The sequence below is a fragment of the Haplochromis burtoni genome, unplaced genomic scaffold, assembly GCF_018398535.1.
Source record: "Haplochromis burtoni strain Fernald_Lab_line unplaced genomic scaffold, NCSU_Asbu1 Contig_97, whole genome shotgun sequence".
NCBI classification, from domain to species: domain Eukaryota; kingdom Metazoa; phylum Chordata; class Actinopteri; order Cichliformes; family Cichlidae; genus Haplochromis; species Haplochromis burtoni.
Window position 1 is genome coordinate 1,453,649 of NW_024582458.1, and position 22,391 is coordinate 1,476,039.

The following is a 22,391-nucleotide window of genomic DNA, read 5'->3' on the forward strand; positions in this document are numbered from 1 at the left end:
CGGAAACTGCAGGATCTAGGACTGAGCAGCTCCCTCTGCAGCTGGATCCTTAGCTTCCTGTCTGACAGACGCCAAGTGGTCAGACTGGGCAGCATCACCTCATCCCCCGTCACACTGAACACTGGTGCTCCACAGGGGTGTGTACTGAGCCCTCTCCTGTACTCACTCTACACCTACGACTGCACAGCCACTAACAACTCCAACATCATTGTGAAGTTTGCGGACGACACTACAGTGGTGGGTCTTATCACCAACGGTGATGAGACGGCTTACAGGGAGGAGGTCAGCGCCCTGACCCACTGGTGTCAAGACAACCATCTCACCCTCAACGTCGCAAAGACAAAGGAGTTGATAGTGGACTTCCGGAGGTGCAGAGAAGTACACACCCCCATCACCATCAACGGCGCTGCTGTGGAGAGAGTGAGCAGCTTCCGGTTCCTTGGTGTACATCTGGCTGAGGATCTTACGTGGTCAGTACACATAAACAAAACAGTGAAGAAGGCGCAGCAGCGCCTCTTCTTTCTCAGGAGACTGAAAAGATTCGGCATGAGCCCCCGCATCCTCAGGACCTTCTATCACTGTGCCATTGAGAGCATCCTCACTGGATGCATCACCACCTGGTATGGCAACAGCACCGCCTACAACTGCAAAGCTCTCCAGCGAGTAGTGCGGTGCTCTGAACGGATAATTGGAGGTGAGCTTCCCTCCCTCCAAGACATCTACAGGAAGCGTGCCTGAGGAAAGCGGGGAGGATCATCAAGGACTCCAGTCACCCCAGCCATAAACTGTTCAGACTACTTCCATCAGGAAGGAGGTTCTGCAGCATCCGGTCCCGTACCAGCAGACTGAGAGACAGCTTCTTCCACCAGGCCATCAGACTGCTGAACACGTCATAGACACCTCACCTTCACTACTGGAACTTCAACATTATGCACTCCATACTGTACAGTAATGCCACTGTTTTGCACATGTCTCAACTCTGTATATTTTTATATATTTTATTTATTGTTTACTCTATTTAATTTGTAAAATATGTGTTCACACACACACACACACACACACACACACACACACACACACACACACGTAGAAAAACATTTAGTATACACATCCAGAAATTTTTTTTTTGCATATACTATTATATATTGTACATATATTTATTAGTTTCAGATGTAGCCATTCTTGTATTTTGCCTGTTTATGTTATTGTATTTTGCACAACTCTGTTGCTTGTGAAGCTCGCACACAAGAATTTCACTCACATGTGCTGTACTGCACATGTGATGTGACAATAAAAGTGATTTGATTTGATTTGATAGGTTCTGTGATGATCAATAGCCCCTTATCACAGTTGGCATGTTGACCTTTCACAGTAGGAATGAGCAGGTGCTAATGAACTTAAAGATCTAATATTAAAGTGTAGACACGACAATATGACGGGGATTCAGCATACACAGAGCCCTTTAGCTGAAGCAGCTTTATGGGATTCTGCCATTTGTTCACCATGTATTCACTTTTTCATGTATTTACTTTTATTTACCTTTTGTATGCCATCATAGTTTTAATGATGATGACTATCATTATTAAAAGCATGTTTTGGCATTTTTCAACTTTTGATTGGCAATCATGGAGTTTGCTGAGTTTTTTATTTTTTTATTTTAGGCATTTAACATCTAGAGCTGTAATTTGGACTTGTGCACTCAGACAGTGAAGGCGTGACCAAGTGCTCCTGCTATTTTGGTTCATGCAGCTGAAGCAGGGCTGGACAAAAGTTTGGGTGGAATGGAAGACAAATTGAAGGGTGTGATGATGACTCATTACCCTCTCAGTCAGTCACATTTCTGCTCTCGTACCTTTCAAACTGCTGTTCCAATCAGAAAGGCATAAGAAGAAAATGTTGCTTGGGACTGACCTCAAGTACAAAATGGTGTTGTATAGAAGTGCAGTTAGGTAAGAAGTGATTGTTCTGAATTTTTGGCATACAAATTTAGAGGTACATTTCCTCATCTTATTTTAATGGTTTCTAAGTATTTCTTTAAAGGGGCACATAGAAACCACTTTTCTTTAGCAAAAAGACTGACTTGAAGTGTAGTTGTCATCCTCTAAGCAGACATATAAGATGGCACTTCACTGAAATCAAAGACACTGCTAACATAAGTAGTATTTGTCACCTAACATACATGGAGGGCTCTTTATGTGTGACAGACTGGCAGCTGGTTGTTCCGCTTCAAGACTTGGCCATAAAAACACTAGTTTTTAGTTCACTTCTATTGGGGTTTCTCCTTATTAACCTGACTCCTTAGTTCCCCATCAGTACAAACCTTTGATAAAATAACTCTGAGGAAAGTGCTGCATTTTGGCACCGTGTACGAACAGGATAATATGAATGTGCAAAGCTCTCCAGCTTCACTCCCCCTCTTCCCTCTTTGGCTGTAAAGAGGAACTTGCTGTGGGAGGAACGGGTATCCTCTTCTGGGAGATTAAAGAGCAACTTCAGATGGAGGTTATTTCTGGAATTCCTCCAGAGGACAACAGGTAAAAAGTTTTTAGGCCAATCCAACTATTTTCTGGGACTCTGGAAAAGTAGATGCTTCACTTAATGTCACTATGGTACTTGCAATAAAGACACTTTATTTAAAGCCTGTGAATAAAAGACTACCATCATTTAGTTACTGCCTGATTTTCAAAGAGCAATGATGTGGCTTTTCTTTATATGCACCCAATTCAAATTTATATTCACAGTGCTTAGTTAAGGAAGTGCATAATTGCCCTGGAGTTTACAATAATATAGAAGTAAAGGAGCTCTGATGCTACCCAGCAGGTGTAGGATTCACATAGTGTCTACACATTATAAAACCAGCACATTGGCAGAGAACAAGCTACAGCTTGCATTCAGTCTCTTGGGACACGTAACAGTGACATGTAATGGAAAACATTTGACTTGAAGTGTAAAAAATACTGAAAAAACACAGATGAAAGTCCTCCTATGTAGCAAAACAGCTGCTAGACTCAGCCACACTGGATGATGCTTTCAAAGCCTGGAGACGTGGTTCCTGTAATAACACCGCAGACAGGGAGGCTGAAGACACACAAACCAAGCAGATCTCTGTCTGTGCATCTGCACTGCTGATTTAAAGAAAGTGGCTCTAATTTCTAATTTTTGTTAGATAAACATTTTGTTAGGTTCACATAATGACTTGTATGTGATCAGCTAACAAATAGTTGTTATCATTTTGCATATCTCCTCACCTCTTTACAGCTTATTCTTGTCGTTTTACCCACTTTACTTACTGGTTTAACCACACCACCACCAAACGTGTTCACGCCAGACGGCAGACACAAATACTCACTAACATGTAACAGTAGTCCAGCATGCAATAGAATGAATTACATGTTGGTGGTAAAGAACAAAACACAGCTAATAAAGAGTGAATATAGTTAGCACACAACAGCTAATTTATTAGCTCCACCTAGCTAAACATAATGCAATCTATACTATTTAATGTAAATGTTACTTTGTAAAAAAATATTTCAGAGACCTTTTGATATACTTTTGGCTGCTCACTTACTTCAGATGGCACAGTTTTTACACTGGTTGCCCTTCCTGACACAAACCCTACCATTTATCTTGCGCTGGTGACCCCCTGAGTCTGGGTTTGTGTCTCCTCCTCCTGTTGTTAATTTGGGTAATTAACATATATACCATGGGGTCACAAGACTTCTTGATACAAATGTGCTAAACCCTAAAAAATTTATTCATAGGTGTTTCTCTTATTTAGTCCAGCCTCACTGATTTAAACAGGATGGTAAACAGAATTTAAACAGAAGTATCTTTTAGGTGTAACATAACTGATTTAAGCAGCACCACAAACTTTAAACAGATTACACGAAGCCCCTCACTGAATTATAAGAGCACCTGAATATTATGACCTTTATCCAGGGGTAATTTCTAGCAACTACAACTGTTGTTTTAGACCACATTAGCTTTAGCACAGTGCTCCTAATACACTGGCAACTGAGTGTGAGTGATAATAATGTGTCAAGTCCAAAAAAGATTGCAATTGCAATGTGTGTAAGTGTTGTTGCCCTGAGCATTGAAAGGCCGTGGCAGCCCATGGTCTGACCAGCACCAACCAGTAACAAGGCAATGGGATGTTTCAGTATAATAACAGTAATGCCACTATGACATTAATAGGCCCCTGGTGCAATCCCACTTTAATTCCCAGTAACCTGAAATAAGCAGAACAACCCACTGCCACTCCAAAGCCATAATAATTTAAACCATAAATTTTCCTCTGGAACGCTGTTGTAGCACAGCCAAAATTAGACTCCAGAGGGGTTTGTACCCAAATGTACAGAGTTTAGGTAAGCACTTGAAAACAAAAGAAACTTTATCGTCCACATGAAGTCAAACCCTAGAAATGCAGGTGGGAAAAGTGCATGTAGTTTTCAGTCACATGCATGCACATATTTTTCCAGCATCAGCTGCTGTTTTTTTCTCAGTCTAATCAGAAGATTTCTGACCTGACCTGTTACTTCAACCAATCCATGAGTTCCAACTGAGCAGATTTCAGTTGTAACCTTTTATATAGTTCTGAAAGTAAATAACAACACAAACATAAAATAATTCAGTTCCTTAAAGGAAATTCCACTGTGTGATGATCCAAAGTTTAAGAAGCTGTATTTACTGTATATTCTGCAAGCACTAAAGAAAAACAGCACCGACGGGTGTGATGCTGTAGCATCCCTAAACCGTATGCTTGCTGGAGTTGTGCCAAGCCTTTAAAATTCAAATGATCCTCTAAAACAGCTTTTGAGAGGCAATTTAAGCCCTAAATTAGATTAATTAGAATATATGTCACAAAATCCCAGTAGACCTCTTTAGGAATGGTTTGTCATTGCAAGGCTTAAATATAAATATCTACCCACAGGCTGCTGTTCGGTTTTTCAGATCAAACTGGCCAAGCCAGCTGACAAAAGCAATGCCAAATAATGTAGATTTTACAGTTAGATAGTTTAAGATTGTTCTTTTTTTATTTTCCTCCAGCTTGCATTCTGGCTTAGGATGGAGCTTCTGTCCGAAGTAGAGGAATTTGAGTATTTTGGTATATTGGTATCACAGGTAAAGTATTGTCTTGATGCATTCTCAATCATCCAGGAAAGTAAATCTCCAAAAGTTGATTCTGTTCATCTGGACGTAGCGTTTTGTGGGAGAAACGTTTCGTCATTCATCCAAGTGACTTCTTCAGTCTCAGCTGACTGCAGTTTTCCCCAATCTTATAACTGGTACATTTACATAATGACTGAAACCAGCCCACTGAAGGAACAATGGGCTGGGAGGTCAGTTCCTTAATCTTAATTATGCAAATTCTAATGACCATTGATCAACAACCACTGAGCAAAACCCACTGATCAAAGACCACTGATCAATGGCCATGAGTACCATTCACAGAGAGTTGGGGAATGGCTGCAATCACAGCATTGTAAGATGGTGAAAGATGTACCCTTAGCCCCTTCCTCGATTCAGAGATGGTCTTTCCCTTTTCACGTAAATAGGAGGTTATTTGGTTTCCCCAATGTATAAATCCTGGCAATCCTCCTGGCACTTAACAGCGTACACTATGTTACTCTGTTTGTGTCGGGGGACCCGATCTTTGGGGTGGACCAGTTTTTTGGTGCAGTGTGTTTTGGGGTTTAAAAGCCTGTTATGTATAACATTGGGGAAACTTGCAGTCAGCTGAGACTGAAGAAGTCACTTGGATGAGTGACAAAACGTTTCTCCCACAAAACGCTACGTCCAGATGAACAGAATCAACTTCTTGGACAAAGGTAAAGTAGTTTATGAAAGCAATGCTGATCCAAGATCCTATCCTCACCTATGGCTAGGTACTCTGGTTAGTGACTGAAAGAAGGAAAGTGGTTACAAGGGATGGAAATGAGCTCTGTTTAGGATGCCTTATAGGTGCCTCCTAAGTGAGGTGGTTTGGGCATGTCCTACTGGGAGGACGCTCGAGGGCAAACCCAGGACATGCTACAGAAATTACATATGTCAGCTCCTTTGCAATTGCCTCAGTGTCCGTCCAAAAGGAGGCTGGGTATCTCTGCTAAGACTGCTTACCCCGCTGCCTGGACCAAGGTAAACGGTAGAAAATGGATGGATGGTGTTTTTTCTGTTGTCTTTGTGGTTTTTTGGATTATATAATTTGCACATGATCAATAAAACCAGCAGGATCATATAAATTTTATAACTGAGCAGTAAATTTGTACTTGCATAGGCTTCAAATTATAATAAGTTGAATATTTTAAAACATTTCTACTCTTAGGAAGCTGAATATTTCATTGGATTTTCCCGTGTTAAACATGAATATTCTAAGCTGAGTTAAATACCTCTGTCTTGTTTCCAAACATGGAAACCTCTGTCTTATGACAATGTGTGTAGCAAACATTGGCAGCGACCTCAAAGCATCTCTGCAGAGGTTAGGCCACCTGGGTATACACTGCCATGTAAAATATCTGGGGTTTCGGAGACAGTGTTATTTTTATCTAGGTTTACCACAGCTAAATCCCAGGAGAGTGTTTGTTGTACAGGATAGTGATGTATGATGTTCACACATTCTCTTATTTATTTTCTCTCCCTTTTTTCTTAATAGCAGCTCTGAGACAGCCTTGGGTGCAGAGTTCTCTTAGAGACTGTAACAGCTGTCAACAGACCTCTGTGACTCCGGCACACACAGTGTTTTAATGCCAGAATATTTCGACAGCGTCACCATTGGTGGTTATATTCAGATGAGATCAGGTTATTGTGCTGTCAGCCATCTGGGATTAATTTTGTGTCTTTGTTTGAATGTTTCACTTTTCTTTGTTTTCCTACCTCATATGCAACGATCTTCTCACTGTTGGACCTCGGAGGAACTGGTTCCCAGAACACCTCGATCTCAGAGGCTGACACCGCACGGGCCCACGCTCTCGAAGGTGCTTCAGAGGGTTCTGTAAAGGATGGATTGTTATCAACAATGTTCTCTCTAAGCTGCGGCGCGTGTGCATTTGCGCACTGCTGGCACGGTGTCTGCGCACAGAAAATCTGCGTTGCGCACAAAAAAAATCTAACCTGAATTGAAATTAAAATAAATACGTTAACAATTCTGTTTTGCAGTGTTAGTCAGTAAGTGACTGGCTGCTCCCGTATGGGATTGGAACGATGCCACCTTATCCCGTAGTCCAGCCAATGATGCGATTCACATTCGTATATACACAGCTGATCGACGTCGTTGACAGGCTACGACAACGTCCTTATGTGCCGACACCGGTGTTTTAGCGAGCAAAGCGGCTGATGTGGAGTGAAGCCACGTTAATGACAACGTGTACAACCATTGGAGATGTGAGCAGGACAGACGGAACAATTGACGGAAAAGTGTGGACTTTATACCAGTTTTTAAATTGTGTTGATCGGCCACGTAAAACCAGAGTTATGATAAAAATATCTGCAATGTTTTTTTTTTCCTGAATACTGTCGTTGTTTATGTTTACTGCAGGAAGAAACGGTAAAAACGGCGTTTTATAAGGAAAACGCTCGAAAGCTCTCTCCACTTGTGAGCAAAGACAAAACCAAAACCCCCAACCTTTCCTATTGGTGGAAAAATGTACCATGTCGACCAATCAAAAAATGATATGGCAACATGGCATTTAGTTGTTAAGAAACGGGGGGGAAGTTTTAGGAGTGACGGCGGTGTTTTGAGATGTGAGAGATTTGCGACATTTAGCACAAATCTTGTGTAGTTAGTGTGTAGTTAGTGTGTAGTGTAGTCAATGGCTGTTGTTCTCCTTTATCTCATAGTGGACAGAAATTATTTTTGGAGTGGCACAAATAATCTGTGTGGCATCAGATTTGATGCAGAACAGCTGATTGTTCTGTAAATAGTTTGAAATGTTTGTTTAAAAAAACGCCTTGGCTGCATTTTTAGGTAAACAGCTGCAAAAAACTTTGTTGTTTGCAAAACTCAGTTACTTTTTTGAAGAAGTAACTATATAATTAATTGCCCAACATTGGTCATTATATTCTGTATTTTGCAGACAGAGAGTTACAGACTCTCTCCCAGACCATAGACTCATAATACAAGTCAGAGCTTTATATAAAAAAGAAAGAAAGAAAGAAAGTTTTCAAAATTGGAGTTCAAGTTATTTTTACTTCCAATAGTGTTAACATACCACACAGGTCATGAACAAGATTTTTTTTTACATTTTCATTGTAAGTGGGCTAAAGCGGTTAATTAAAAGTAGTCCGACATAAATGTGAATGCTGTAATTTGATTACTTTAATAAACCATGTAACTTGGATGGATTCGATGCTGGCGTGACCACAGTGCACACGTCTGCTGTCGCTCACAGTGGTCCAAGGGACCGCTCAGGGAGTTTGTGTGTTCGCTCAGACACATGAGAAATTAGAGGGAACATTGGTTATTAATGCACATGTTTTTACTTCTACACAATAAAAATTATATTTTTGTCAGATCTTTTGGGAAATCTAAAAAAAATCTAAACACAGGTGTAATTCTCTAAGCTACATAAAACATGAGCGTCACTTGATTTTTACCTGTTAACTACAGAACAACAACTGCTGCCTGCTGAGCTACCTGCTCTGAGACTTACTTCTGTACTACTCCATCATCTGTGACTCCGGGCAGACTCTTTTTTTTCTTCTTCTTCTTTTCTGTCCCTCTGTTGCAATGATCCTGGACTAGACTAGACAAGAGCATGTCCTTACACTAACGACACACACTCGAACTTACAACTCTCCTAACCTTTGCACCAGTTTGTCTTGTTCCTCGAAAAACCTTGATACCATATCTCATCCCATTTTTTGGTAAACTCAAAGTACAAGTTAATGGAGTCTATAATCATAAATGCACAAAAGCAAAAAAACTAAAGACAACGACACAGTTATTTATGATATTGCATTTTGTGTGTACCGTATTTTTCGGACTACAAGGCGCATTTAAAATCCTTTAATTTTCTCAAAAATCGACAGTGCGCCTTATGTATGAATTCTGGTTGTGCTTACTGACCTCAAACCGATTTTATGTGGTACACGGCGCTCAGAACTCTGTCAAAAAATGTTTTAGTACAACTTTGGTGAGCTACAAAACCGCACCACTTGATGGATTGTCGGAGCATTATGGCTACCATAGTCAGGAGCCTCACGGAGTAATTCGTACTGTGCTTCAGCATAATATTACCGTATTGTGTGTGTATAAGGACCCCAAAATGTCAGCTGTTAAGAGACATGTTTACGAAGCAGATTTCCAACTCTATCAGTCACGCAGTAGAACACGGGAACAAGAGCAGCTGTGAAGATGAAGAATTTGATGGATTTGTGGAATGAACTGAAAAAGTGAGTGTATTGTTCTGTATTTTTTGTGTTACAACCGAATGATGCTGAGTTATTGTGAATGAGTTGAATAAGTTTAACTTATTTGACTGTTTTGTTTCGCATAATTTGCCTTATGTATGAAAACAGACCCGTTCAGCAACAGTGCGCCCTATAATCCGGTGTGCCTTATGGTCCGAAAAATACAGTAATTGACACAAAATGCGTATTTTACATTGTTATCATACAGTTATCATCAATACACTGTTGTCGTGAAAGCCCTATTTGCAGCTAAGAGCGAAAGGATAAGTATTTATATTTGCAGGACGTGAAGACGCTCACCTTCCTCTGCAGAAAACACTCTAAGAACGCGGCTGAACGGCCCCTCTCCCATATTGTTGTAGACTCCCACTGTCACCTCAAACAGGGACAGGGGTGCGATGCTGTCGTTTCTGTAAATATATCTGGATGCGTCAGGTGATGCCAGCACTGTCTGGATCCAGGTGCTGCTGCCAAGTGGGCGGAAAGCTACAACATAGCCAAAGTCCTCTCCGCTCTGCTGTTCCTCTGGAACTGGCTGAGATGGGGACAGAAAAGTTACGCCTTTGACCCAAACAACTGTGAGCAGAAATTAAATTAGGCAGCTGTAAAAGAGTAAAGCAGTAACAGTGTTTTATGTCTAACAAAGTTTTGAGCAAATCAACGGATCCAGCACCTCTCCGTGCTTTGACCCACATCCAAAAAATGTAAAGCTGTCACCTAATTCTGGATTTACACACGTGTAATTTGCACTGGCTCTGTATCTCCTTGTTGATTTACACAACAGGGGGAGTCAGCAGGCAGCAAATCAGAAAAGCTCTGCCTTTTAATTAAAAGCCATTCCACTGAAGCCAGACTGCTGCAGACGCAGTAACCTGCCAGGATTCCATTCTCATCAAAAGAAGAATACTCTGTCACAATGAATGCCCACTCAGAAATGCCCATGATCCTCTTACCTCCCACATAATAACAAGTTCTCCTCGAGCTCCTCCGCCACCACTCACGTTAATCGGCGCAACCTTGGGAACTAAACAGACACAAAAGGAAACTTGCTCATCCCTCAGTTCTGACTGTTATGTCTGACACAGGTGCAAGAAGTAGTTCAAATAAGGGGATCACAGGCGCTATGTGGAGCTTCTGTTTACACAAAATGGGTTAATCACACAGGAGAGGAATTAGGTTTTTGTTGACAGTGGCATTACCACCCGTGTGTGCCGCCGTTATTAGCCGAGTGCCATATGTCAGCCCCGTGCGTGAGGCTCAACGGGAAACTTGTTCCCTTGTGATTCAACCAGCGGGATAGAATTACTCAGCTAACCAGTCAAAAAAAGACTCGCTCACGGCCGTGTCTCGTGGCATGTGCGAGCGGGAGATGCTTCTCTTGATGCAACCACTAATTAAACCCAACACATGCTCCAGAGTGCACACGAGCTTAGTGCTGATACTTTAAAAAGCATTTTAAAAATGTAACTCAATTTCCACTCTTCCCGCGTGCGACTGAGTAATCAAAGTAGTGGCATGAAAACATAGAACAGATTTGAAACATCACAGGGAGCACGGACAAAAAGTGGAACTAATCAAACAGTTAAATTACATTTTCCAAGTGGGACTGATTAATTTGTTATGAAGAGAAACAACAAATCGAGAGGGTACCTGCTGCTTTGGTTCGAATCTGTTTTGATGGCGTGCTGGGTTCTCCAACACCAACACTGTTGATTGCCACCACCCTGAATTCATAATCCACCCAGGGGTTCAACTCTTTCACTGTGGCATGCATCATCTGTCCAGGCACAGAATCAGGAACTAGGATTAAAGAATTTAGAATTGACATGTGTTTTGTGTTTTTATGTTTCATGTGTCACATTCACATTTGGTTCCCAGCAAGTATAAGTAGTTCATATACCAATGAAATGCATGGAATGAAACTATGACGTTTACAGTTTAATTACAGCTCGTCAGCATCTCTACAAGCATCATAATTATTGTCGATCGCACAGGTGCATCAGCATCTTGCAATGCTATTTTAAACAGTAACACAACTAGATAACCACAATTAATAAGCTGTTGCGGGACTGAGGATTTTTAGGCTGTATTGCCAAAAGTGGCAAGAAATTCCTGTGAATACCTGATATTTATTTACTTAATGATGGTAAATCAGCCCTCAGTACACGTGCATTTTGATTAGAAAAAATACATTTCAAAGTACAGTGAACAATAGCTCCCCTCCCGGTGGTTCTGAGGGGGACACAGAAGTGCAGCCTGTGTTTTATTTTTGAACAATAAAGTTACAATGGAAAGGTGGTTAATTTTGAAACCAACTAAATATCAGGATATGCCACTTTTATAGATCAGTGAAAGGGCGATGCTACTTATGTGCAAACGATACTAAGCTATGCTACGTATCTGCGTGGAGAAAAATACCAGGAAATATGTAACTATAAAATTCTGTGAGTAAAAAGAATTTTTTGCATTTCTACATCAAGACTTCTTGTTTATTGTGGAGCTATTCACAACTCACTAAACAGCTTCATTCACTGAAAAAGCTGCGAAGCATTTCAGCTTTCCTCTGTTACATGTCATACATGTGAAATGTGTCTTAAATGGTTTATATGCACAAACTTTTAATACATCAAAAAAATTGTTTTTAAATCTTGTATTTTGTATTTATATCATGCATTGCCTTAATTATGTTCATTTATAATCACCATAAAGAACACTGAATTTTGAACCTTGAATGATAAAAAACACATTCAATAAAAATATAACTGCCTGACGGTGGTGGTGCATTTGTACCTGTCCTCACAGTCTGCCAGCCTATAGAGAAGGGGGTCCTGGCCTGCACCATGTACTTAGTAACAGGGCTGTGGTTGTCAGGTCCAGAGCCCCAAGACAGTTGCACAGTAGTGTCAGTAATGTCAGTCACAACCAGGCCCTCGGGGGGCCCAGGAGGTCCTGCAACAAGAAGAGACACCTGCATCAGCCTCACTGTTCGGCAGCAGCCTAAACAAATGAGCTCACAGCAGCTTTGAGACTCCACTGCAGGTGTTATTCATAACCTAGCTAACAGGAGATATAACAGGCTGTGACACCACCATAATTATTACACCGAATATCACAGATCAGTGGGAACGCAGGTTACACTTCTTTTATCAGAGACTGGGGTGTTTTTAATGCTTTAATTGTTAAAAAAAAAAAAAAGTACAAGAAGAAAACAGTGAGTGAGCTCATCATGAAATCTGACCTATTTAGTTTCTGGAGACATGTATGCCTCACACCAGCAAGAAAAACAACAAAAGAAAGAGAAACAGGTCGCTGAATATTTTTCTTTTAGGAGGTTTGTTTAGCTTTAATATGTAGATGCATTTAAAAAATGCCTTTATTCTTTATCACTGGGTTTCACAGATTAGTTGTACAATAGGTTAAAGTAACCTTGTCTTTACATACTTATAAACTAGGACTAGATAATGTATCCATGTTAAGACTAAGGTCCAGAAAAAACACAGGTAAAATTGTGCATAACATTATATGTTGTCTAGCCCACTGTAAGTAGGTGTACCTACTTACATTATGATACGTTTTTATCTCTATGAAGATATGTTGCATGGCCGAGACCCTTGGATGAGTTTTTCAGTAAAGATTTCATTTTTACAAGTTTTGTGTAGTAGAATGAGCTTATTTTGCTCAATAGGGATTTTCTGTCTGAGGGAGGTTCAGTGTTTTTTGCTAAGTGAAAGTTAGAGTATAATAATGACAAAAGACAACATTAATTACCAGGGATTTGGGAAAAAGGCAGATTTTTCAGTTGGTTTCTCACTAAAATCAGGGAACGCAGCAACATGGGATTTCCTGCTAAGCCCTGCAAATCTGCAAAAGTAGCGCTGTGCTCTAAATGTGACTAACTACTTCTGTAGGAAGATGATTGAGCATCGACAACACTGGTTTTGGATTATGCATATAAAAACACAATATGGAAAACCTGCATAATCTATATTGGTGTCAGACTCTTGATTCCCTGCATTGTTAATCTGAACGTCTCAGATTATCCCAGACCATTCTTTCTACCCCTTAGTTTAACCTTTGCACTTTTATCATGTATTTCCTTTGTGTAATAAGTCATGGTTGTGATGGAGTGTCTGTGAAGATATTTGCAAATTCAAATGGAACTTGAGTCTGCACACTTGGTTTAAGGTTTTGACAGATTTAAACTCACCTGAAGCTCGAGAATAAATATGAGCAAGCTTGACACAGTCTGTCTCTCATCTCATAGTTCTCCCTGGCAAAGCCTATAAGGCGCATAACATATGCATAAGCTATGCTAACACATAATAAAAATGGAATAAAAAGAGACAAAGGAAGTGTCTGGAGCTTCGGACACCTCTGAAGGTTGTGTAGAAGCAAGCACCCTGAACTCTACGTTGCTGAATAAAGCCTTGTGCCTGGGTCACAGACATATTTTGTCTCTACTTAAACTACTGGCACATCAACCAAAGAGACAGGTATGTAGGATATCTATAATCCTTGAGTTTAAACATCAAAAATGCTCTCCCCCAGAGTAACATTTATGGCATGAAATCAGTTAAAAACATACTTTATAAAATGTTTTCTTGCATGAAGACTGTTTTTCTAGATACCCTTGAAGCTTTTGTGGCAACTTACTCTTTCCTTCAAGTTAACTGTGATATAAGAGGCAATGAGTTTAACTTCTTTTATTTTCTCAAAGACTTTGCAGTCATCAGCCTGAAAGTTGGAAACTGGGTAACACGTGTCAGGAGTATCTGTTTAACAGGACTAATTTAACTGACACATATGCTTAATTACCCATCTGTTTTTTTTAACCACTTAGCCAACATCCAACAAGTCTGTCCAAGCAAGACGGTACGGGCAATTACAATCACAAGTTGACCTAACCTCCATGTCTTTGTGTTGTTAGACGAAAGCAGAGTACGCAGAAAAGAAAAGAAAAAAAAACATCACTGTGCCACCAGTTAAATCCAAATTATACTCACTAATCACAGAAACATCATTGGGATGTTTTTTTCACAAAAGATCTTATATGCAGAACACTGTTGCTTTGCATCTTTTCATGTGTAGAAATGCTTTCTTTTGGCATATTTCCACTAAAGCCACTGGGACAAATTTGAGTGTAACACCATCGGGGGGATGGCTTACAAAGCCCTGTCTTTATGTCTAGACGGGCTCCATTCGTTTGGCAGCATCATTCTCCTGGCTGAATTTGAACCGGCTCTCGTCTGCCAGTCAAATCGATCAGTCAACGGCACTATGAGCAACCTGAGTCTGCATTGCCTGCAACAAGCCAACCGCGCCAATACAGGCGGCCGTGTCGTATTAGAAGAACAACTTTCAGTGCTGAAAATCATCAATATTTTCCTTCTGAAATCAGAAAAGGGATCTAACATGTCTTTACAGAGTAAAGCTTGTTTACCAGCAGTGAAAATGCTGCTAACACTGAAATGCTCAATGTCAAATGTAGAGGAGTTTTCTGCTTTATCGCCTGATTTAAAACTTCTGTTGGAAATTATATCAGCAAGTAATGAAATTTATGCAACAAGTCTCCCTCTTTACACTGTCGGTGATACAGCTCTTATCATCATCTTAAGAAACACAGACATGCAGAGTACTACAAAATGACAAGCAGTGTAAGGAGGAAAAAGCATACCTCTGACAATTAAGTCTGCTGCTGCAGAAACTGTGTCGATTTCAGTGTGTACCATACACACATACTTCCCAGAATGCTTTAGCTGAATGTTCCTCACCATCAGGTCACCCGCAAATCCCTGATGACAGAGACATATGCGACTGAAAGTCTCGGAGAAGAAAAAACCTCCACCCAAAGCAGCAAAGTCAAAGTGAAAAAAGAAAAGACGTATAGGAAATCCTCAGGAGCACATTCAGTTTCATTCTCAGCCATGTGCTGCAAATCCTCCACAAAAGGAGCTTGGAATAATCAACCACAAAAAAAAGAGGCAAAAGAAATTAATTTGGTTTTACGTTGTAAGAAAGGCTACACAAAATTGACTTGTTTTCAGTGTTTTCAGTATTTGTTGTATTTACACTTTAACCTTACAACTCGGCTGAGTGGCTCCAAGAATAATTTTCAGAGATGCTTTTTTCAATTTGTTGCTGCTTGTTCTCTCTCTCTCTCTCTCTCTCTCTCTCTCTCTCTCTCTCTCTCTCTCTCACACACACACACACACACACACACTCACACACACACACACACACTCGTATTTTGTTTTGTTTTTTCCCAGAGAAATACAGACACTCTTTGTTTGTTTGAATATTTTTAAAGGAAAGTCAAACATCTGTTGTCATTACGCTCACTGTGAAATGTTAGTGTTTTACGGCAGCTTCAGTGGCCCTGCTATGATCAACCTGACAAAGCATAAATCTTGCATTCACAAAAATTTTGGCTCCTTTGTGAAGGCTCAAATTGATTGATTTGCACTAAGATCTCCTCTGGGCTAGAGTCTCATCCTTATAGGCTCCCTCATCACGACTCACAGTAATATCTGTTGGCGTCTGAATTGAATGTACACAGCTTTCACGTGGGTTTAAAATGGAGCTAGCCTACAAATACCAGTTCCCCTGGTGCCTTCATGTTCTCACAGGACCAGTTCAGTGTATACAACCTTAAGGAATAATTTGACAGGGTGAGAAATGCGCTTAATTAGCATAGAATCCAGAGAAAAGAGTGATACCACTCACTTGTCTCAGAGACAGGCTGGGACCATTTAGCCTAGTTTAGCACAAACACTGAAGGGAATTCAAAACCTTTTTTTTAAATTCCAGGACCACAAAAGCTTAACAATTACAGACAAAATACTATATTTGAATTTATTCATTGACTATAACGCTATAGGTATGAAGAGGTTAACTGAGTTTATCATACAGATTGCCTGAGCTCACTAATCGCTACATATTATTTTATTAACCCAATATATTTAGTGAGTTTTAGAAGCAAATGTATGTGTTTTTGTCAGCCGGTCAGCCAGCTACCATTTCTTCTGAACCAACTTCAATTTGCTGGCTTAAAATTTGAATGGAAGATTATCTACATATTTACATATTTAATCATGTTTGTCTAATTGTTGCGGAACAACAATTTACAGAGTTTCAGGCATGTACCTGATATAATTGTGCAGTATGATCATGAAATACATCCATTAGCTGACATTTTTATGGGTAAATAATATATTTTTTTAAAAAGTTAAATGGCAACACACTGCATCATGCAGTACTCTGTCATTTGATGGCTGTAACCTATACAGAAGTAGCCAAGGGAGCAACAGCTATTAAGCTGCTGCTGTTATGATGAGTTGATGCATGTCTGTGCTGGAAAACAGGACAATAGCGTTTCCTGACTCACTGCTGTGTGTCAAGATGTGGGGCCTGTGTGGGCAGTGATGGGGATATTTTGACACATGTAGGTCCTCCTAAAACCACATGTTGCCATTTTTATATTTCCATTTGTTCCATTTTTTTTTTTTCAGGTGGAAACCTCTGAGGCTGAATAATGAAGCCAGTGAGGTGCAGGTCTATAAACTTGTCCCTGACGTCCTCGCACTGCTCTTTGGTCTTGCCCGTGATGATGATGAAACTGACTCTGTGTACAGGTGTGCTTTATATACATAACAACTTGGGATCAGAAATATATGGGATTAACTGTGCCACATGGGCACACAGCCACTCTGTGGAAAACAGAATAATGACTAGCTTATTTCATTCAATGAATGCAAATCAGTTTATGGCTTTTATGGACTGTGCTTTCTCTGGATGTATATCTGATACTCTGCCTCTCTTCATTAAAATGAGAGACTGTTCCTATCTTCAAAAGTCAGAAAACTTACAAATTCAGGGATCAAATAATTATTCCTTCCACTGTATGTTTGAAATTGATTTGGATTTTACTGGATCCACCATGTTTGTGACAGATACAGACGTGGTGTATTTTCATCAAACACAAAGCAAAAAAGCTAACCATCATATGTATACATACCCCTCCAATCATCTCAAAGTGCTCCTGTCTGTTGAAGTCGATAGCTTTGCCGTTGAAAAACCACTTGAAGATGGGGCTCAGGGACGAATCACTAGACACCTCACAGGGCAACACGATGCTCTGTCCCACGCTGGCATCCAAGCTCAAGGGTGGAACTATGATCTTTGTGGGCTCTTGGGGAGAAAAACACATTGACTTGTTACTATATGCAGCGCGGTGTCGCTATCAGCCAAATGAATAAGGTAATGAAGCTTATTTTGCCCAGAATCATGAGACAGATTTTGGTCTAGCAGTGTAATTAAGCGACCTTAAATAACTTCACTTAAAAAGCAAAAGCCGCCCATAACTCAGTAATGAATAATTAAAGCCGCTGCAATCACAGTGTCAACTAGAAAGAAATAAAATGACTCTCTCACTCTCGTTCTCCATAATAATCATCATTTAACAACCCCAAATCTGAAAATGCTACAGGAGCTCTTTTTAAATTAAATGAAAATATTCTTCACTCACAGCTATAGACGTCAGTGGTTTGCCCCACTCTGCTACATGAACAATAACTCAGAGCTGACAAAACCTCGGATGACTTATATGTCTGTCAGAGCGGCAGGAACATAAAACGGCTATATATTTCATTATCCATTTCATGCTTGAGCTACTATTTTTTTCCCTCTAACAAAAGTTTAAACCCTCGGCTTAGAAGGTACACTAAAAAAGAAAAAATGGAAAAGAATACCTTTTACTACCAGTGTCCCTGTGCTGCTGGAAGTACCAAAACGGTTTCTGGCCACACATGTGTACCTGCCTCCATCCGATTTGGAGATATTGGTGATACGAAGAGTTCCATCCTCCATGATGGTACGTCTGAGGAGAGAGAGACAAAACTGAAATAACCCACTTCTTTATGACTTCTTTAGTAATTAACTGAATGAACAATGATGTCAGGAATCAAAGGGACCAGCTCTGGCTGTGATAAGATTTCATTTCTCAAACCATTTGAACTTTCTCTCTTTTATCTTTCTCCATTTAATTCTTTTTGAATGAAGGCTTTAGAATCTATTCCAAAAATCTATTTGCACGCTTCAAAAGATAACAATTATCTGTGCTGAAGCAGAACAGATTTGCTGTAGGGTCAGCACAGTATTGACAGCACAATAGCTTAAATGCACATATTAATTGGACACACAACAGGCCACCGGGGCCGGGCGGGACGGTGATAGGGCGAGGGGAGCAGCGCTGTAGAGAGGGATCTTTACCTGCAGCCTTATCGCTCTACAACATGCGGCGATTATATCAACATGCTATAAGCCATTTCTGAAATGCAATAATATGGTGATATACAAGAATCACACCTTGAAAAAAGCATTAGGCTGGCAGTCTGATTAGAGAGCGAGACAAAAACATGAGTAAAACAACAGCTACACAGAGGAATGATGGCCTTGTTGTAAGAGTGAAACAGCTGGTGACTTACTTTTGTGAACTACATTTTCCTTTGATACAGGAGCTCTCTGTGGTCAATAAAGGTGGGGCTTCTTTTGGGGACTGTGATTGGGGAATTATTACATTTAAAAAAAAGAAAAACATATATATCGTTAGCTTCATAGCATAAGTGCCTAAGTCATTTTTTGGTCAAATTGAGATTTTTGCCTAACTTTACTCCCCTACCACTGCTGCATCATCCTGTCCGTCTGAAACACAAAACACAAAAAAATGACTTAGGCACTTATGCTATGAAGCTAACGATATATATTTAATATGTCATATAAAATCATATGTAGTACTGTGCAGATGCCTTGAACTGACCCCTATTTTATTTTTATTTCACCAGGAAAATTGGAACTAGATGCATGAATTATTGGCATAAGTGTAGGCATAGTACACTGAAATACAATATATAAGGCAAAAACAGAGTTTGTTCAATTCTCATAAGGCTCAAAGTCAATATTTGGTATGAGACCTTTTATTATTTCACACAAGCTGAACGCTCTTAGGCAAGACTATTCCTTAAATAGTCTTCAGGAATAGCTCTCTAGGTTTCTTGAAGAACATTCAAAGTTTTTAGACCTCTTTTTGTCCCATTTTCTGTCCCACACTGCTTCAGTAATGTCCAGGACAGGGCTCTGGACTTTTTGTGTTTTTACTGCATTGGCAGTGTGTTTGGGATCATTGCCAATCAAAGTTTTCAAGATCAAGAAATATTCAAGGACTATTCAAGACAAGGTGTCCAACACCGCTGGCTGAAATATGGCTCCAATCCATGACAGAGCCTCCACCATGTTGTACACATGGCTGTAGGCACTCACTGTTCTCTGTCTCTCTTCTGGCTTCCTCTGTTTGAACCAACAGGGCAGGGATAGGGCAGAAGGTAGAGTGGTGCCCCCATGATCAGAAGGTCGGGGTTTGAATCCACTGAACGGCTACCCTGAGGTACCCCTGAGCAAGGTACCGTCCCTACACACTGCTCCCCGGGTGCTGGATTGGTGGCTGCCCACTGCTTCACTGAGTGAATGGGTTAAATGCAGAGAGGACTTTCCCCATGTAGATCAATAAAGTATACATACATACACATACAACAATTTCAAATTTGGATTCCTCCCTCCACAAGACCTGTTACTGCTAATTTTGATGAACCTCAGCCTTTTCCCCCCATTTCTGTTGCTTAAAAATGGCTTCTTGACAGCCACTGAGAACGTTTCTCATGAGGCTTCAGCAAACATATATAGGTGAAGGGCCAAATGCATCTCTCAGGTCCTGTGTCAGGATACTATAGATACTATTCACTTGCCACATCTTGTTCTTTCTCTTGTCCAGTTTCCACAAATCTTTACAAGTTACTTTGAAAAAGTAATTATTTACAGTTACTAATTACTTCTTCAAAAAAGTAACTGAGTTACAAGATTCTAAAAGTAATTAATTACTTGAAAAGCAACTATTTAATTACTTTAAAAAAACATTTAACACTCTTGGCTCCAGGGTATAATTGGCCATTTTTAACCACTTTTGATGTTTCCTCCACATTTCACCTTTAAAAACTATTTACTTTCCCTTGTTTGGTATCATCCTTTTCAGCACAACCTCACGTGTCTGAATTTACAGTTATGTTTTCATTTTGACATACTGTATTAACACAATTGATCTAAAATCAGACAAAAAAATAAAATCCGAGTAGAAAACGTTATATTTTTGACAATCCCAAACATGTTTATTGAATCATATTTCATAACTTTAAATGCAAATATAAATGGTCAATTTTAAAATCATATGCAAAAGTTTTGCAAACAACAAAGTTATTTGCAGCCATTTACCCTCTATTTTTATAACCATTTCAAACTATTTATATAACAATCAGGTGTTCTGCATTCAATATGTACATACTCGCTCTCTCTCTCTTTTTCTGCTATCTCTCTCGCCGTCACTTCTAAAACTTGCCCCTCCTCCTAAACAACCAAATGTCATGTTGCCATATCATTTTTGATTGGTCGACATGGTGCATTTTTCCACCAACAGGAAAGAGCGTTTTTTTTTGTTTTGTATTTTTTAAATTTTTTTGCCACATATATATTGTTTATCATCTATATCATGGTTTTACGTGGCCTATCAACACAATTTAAAAACTGGTATATATCACCTTGTTGCTTTGTCATCTTGAAGTGGTCATGTGATTGGCTTACCGTGACTACTTTATTCTTCCTCAGTCAAACAGCAGCACTCATGCCATTGTTTTGCCCCCTTAGCTCCAGGTGTTGTGCCAAAAAGTGATCGTGATTGTCGTCCGCCGGAGCGAGCGCAGCTGCTTAAAGCTCTAGCACCTAGATTAATTACAGCTAGGGATGGGTATCGTTTAGGTTTTGTCCGATACCGGTGCCAAACTACGTACTTTTGAAACGGTGCCGGTGCTTAAACGGTGCTCGAACCGGTGCTTAAAGAATGGAGAACACAAACTTAGTCCAAAAACCTCTTACGTTTTTATTTTTAGCAGTCTCCTTTTTTCTGCAAAATGATAAGAACCGTCCAGGAGATTTACCACGCCGGCAGTAGATGTGCCCGGTGTGAGGTCTTGCAGCGAGCTATCAAATACGGTGCATTTCTCGGCTTTTAAAAAAACACTATGCGTCGCCAGGTGTTTCATTAGATTTGAGGTGTTACCTCTTTTGCACAGTATCACCTTAACCTCTTAAGCCCCAAAGGGGTTTCTTAGCTTAATTGATTATTTCTCTGCAATTACAAACTCTGTCCTTACAATCTTGGTATCAAAATAAAGCTAACACTTGTGAAATTTCATCAGAGGTGTAAATATTGAAGCAGATATTACTGTGTCAAAGTTAGTGAGAACACAGAACACAGAAAACGTAGATTCGCCTATTTTTTTTTAAATTTTAGCATATAAGCCTTTTAAAAATATGCCTAAGTTCACATTTCATTACAGAAATTTAGTAACCAACATATAAACATCAACTGTGCAAAGATTTATGTTTGTAAAGTGAAACAGTGAACAATTACAGCACTGTCAATACATGAATATCCAGACGCTGTACAAAAATGTCCAATTTTGGCAGACAATTGGACACCATGCCAGTTGAACTTTTTAGGTATTTAAGAGCAGAAATTAATTAATTTCATTAAGATGCCTACAAATGTTTTTTTTTTTTTTTTTAAATACATTTTTGAAGAATTAACCACACATTTACATGGTAATGACCCTTTTCTGCCGTGCGCATGGAGCGCTTCGCCTTGGGCATTTTTAATCTGTAGCTCTGCTCTAAAAGAACGTACGTACCTGGGCCCGCCTACTATCCTTGGAAAGGTAAAATGATTGGCTAGAATCCAAAGTGTATGAACCAAAGCACCGAAATGTGCGCTACTTTTCGTTCTGGTTACTACCGTTAATGTCAGAACCGGTACTCATCCCTACTTACAGCTACTTCCGTGCGACTGATATAAGATACCGTAATCTGAACACAGCTTCAACCGTCTG

The 22,391-nt window shown here is 39.9% G+C and overlaps 1 protein-coding gene across 2 annotated transcripts in view; it reads right to left on the reverse strand.

Annotated features, from left to right (window-relative positions):
- LOC102297971 (contactin-4) overlaps positions 1 to 22,391 on the reverse strand; it is a 154,748-nt gene that overhangs the window by 21,440 nt on the left and 110,917 nt on the right. For both annotated transcript variants that reach the window (XM_005941612.3, XM_014339829.2), the window contains exons 13-20: positions 18,153 to 18,280; positions 17,420 to 17,592; positions 15,080 to 15,197; positions 12,196 to 12,354; positions 11,056 to 11,205; positions 10,359 to 10,429; positions 9,706 to 9,940; positions 6,871 to 6,986 (exon numbers count right to left, since the gene is read on the reverse strand). In XM_005941612.3, the coding sequence (XP_005941674.1) occupies positions 6,871 to 6,986; positions 9,706 to 9,940; positions 10,359 to 10,429; positions 11,056 to 11,205; positions 12,196 to 12,354; positions 15,080 to 15,197; positions 17,420 to 17,592; positions 18,153 to 18,280 (1,150 nt within the window). The remainder of the gene's footprint in view (positions 1 to 6,870; positions 6,987 to 9,705; positions 9,941 to 10,358; positions 10,430 to 11,055; positions 11,206 to 12,195; positions 12,355 to 15,079; positions 15,198 to 17,419; positions 17,593 to 18,152; positions 18,281 to 22,391) is intronic.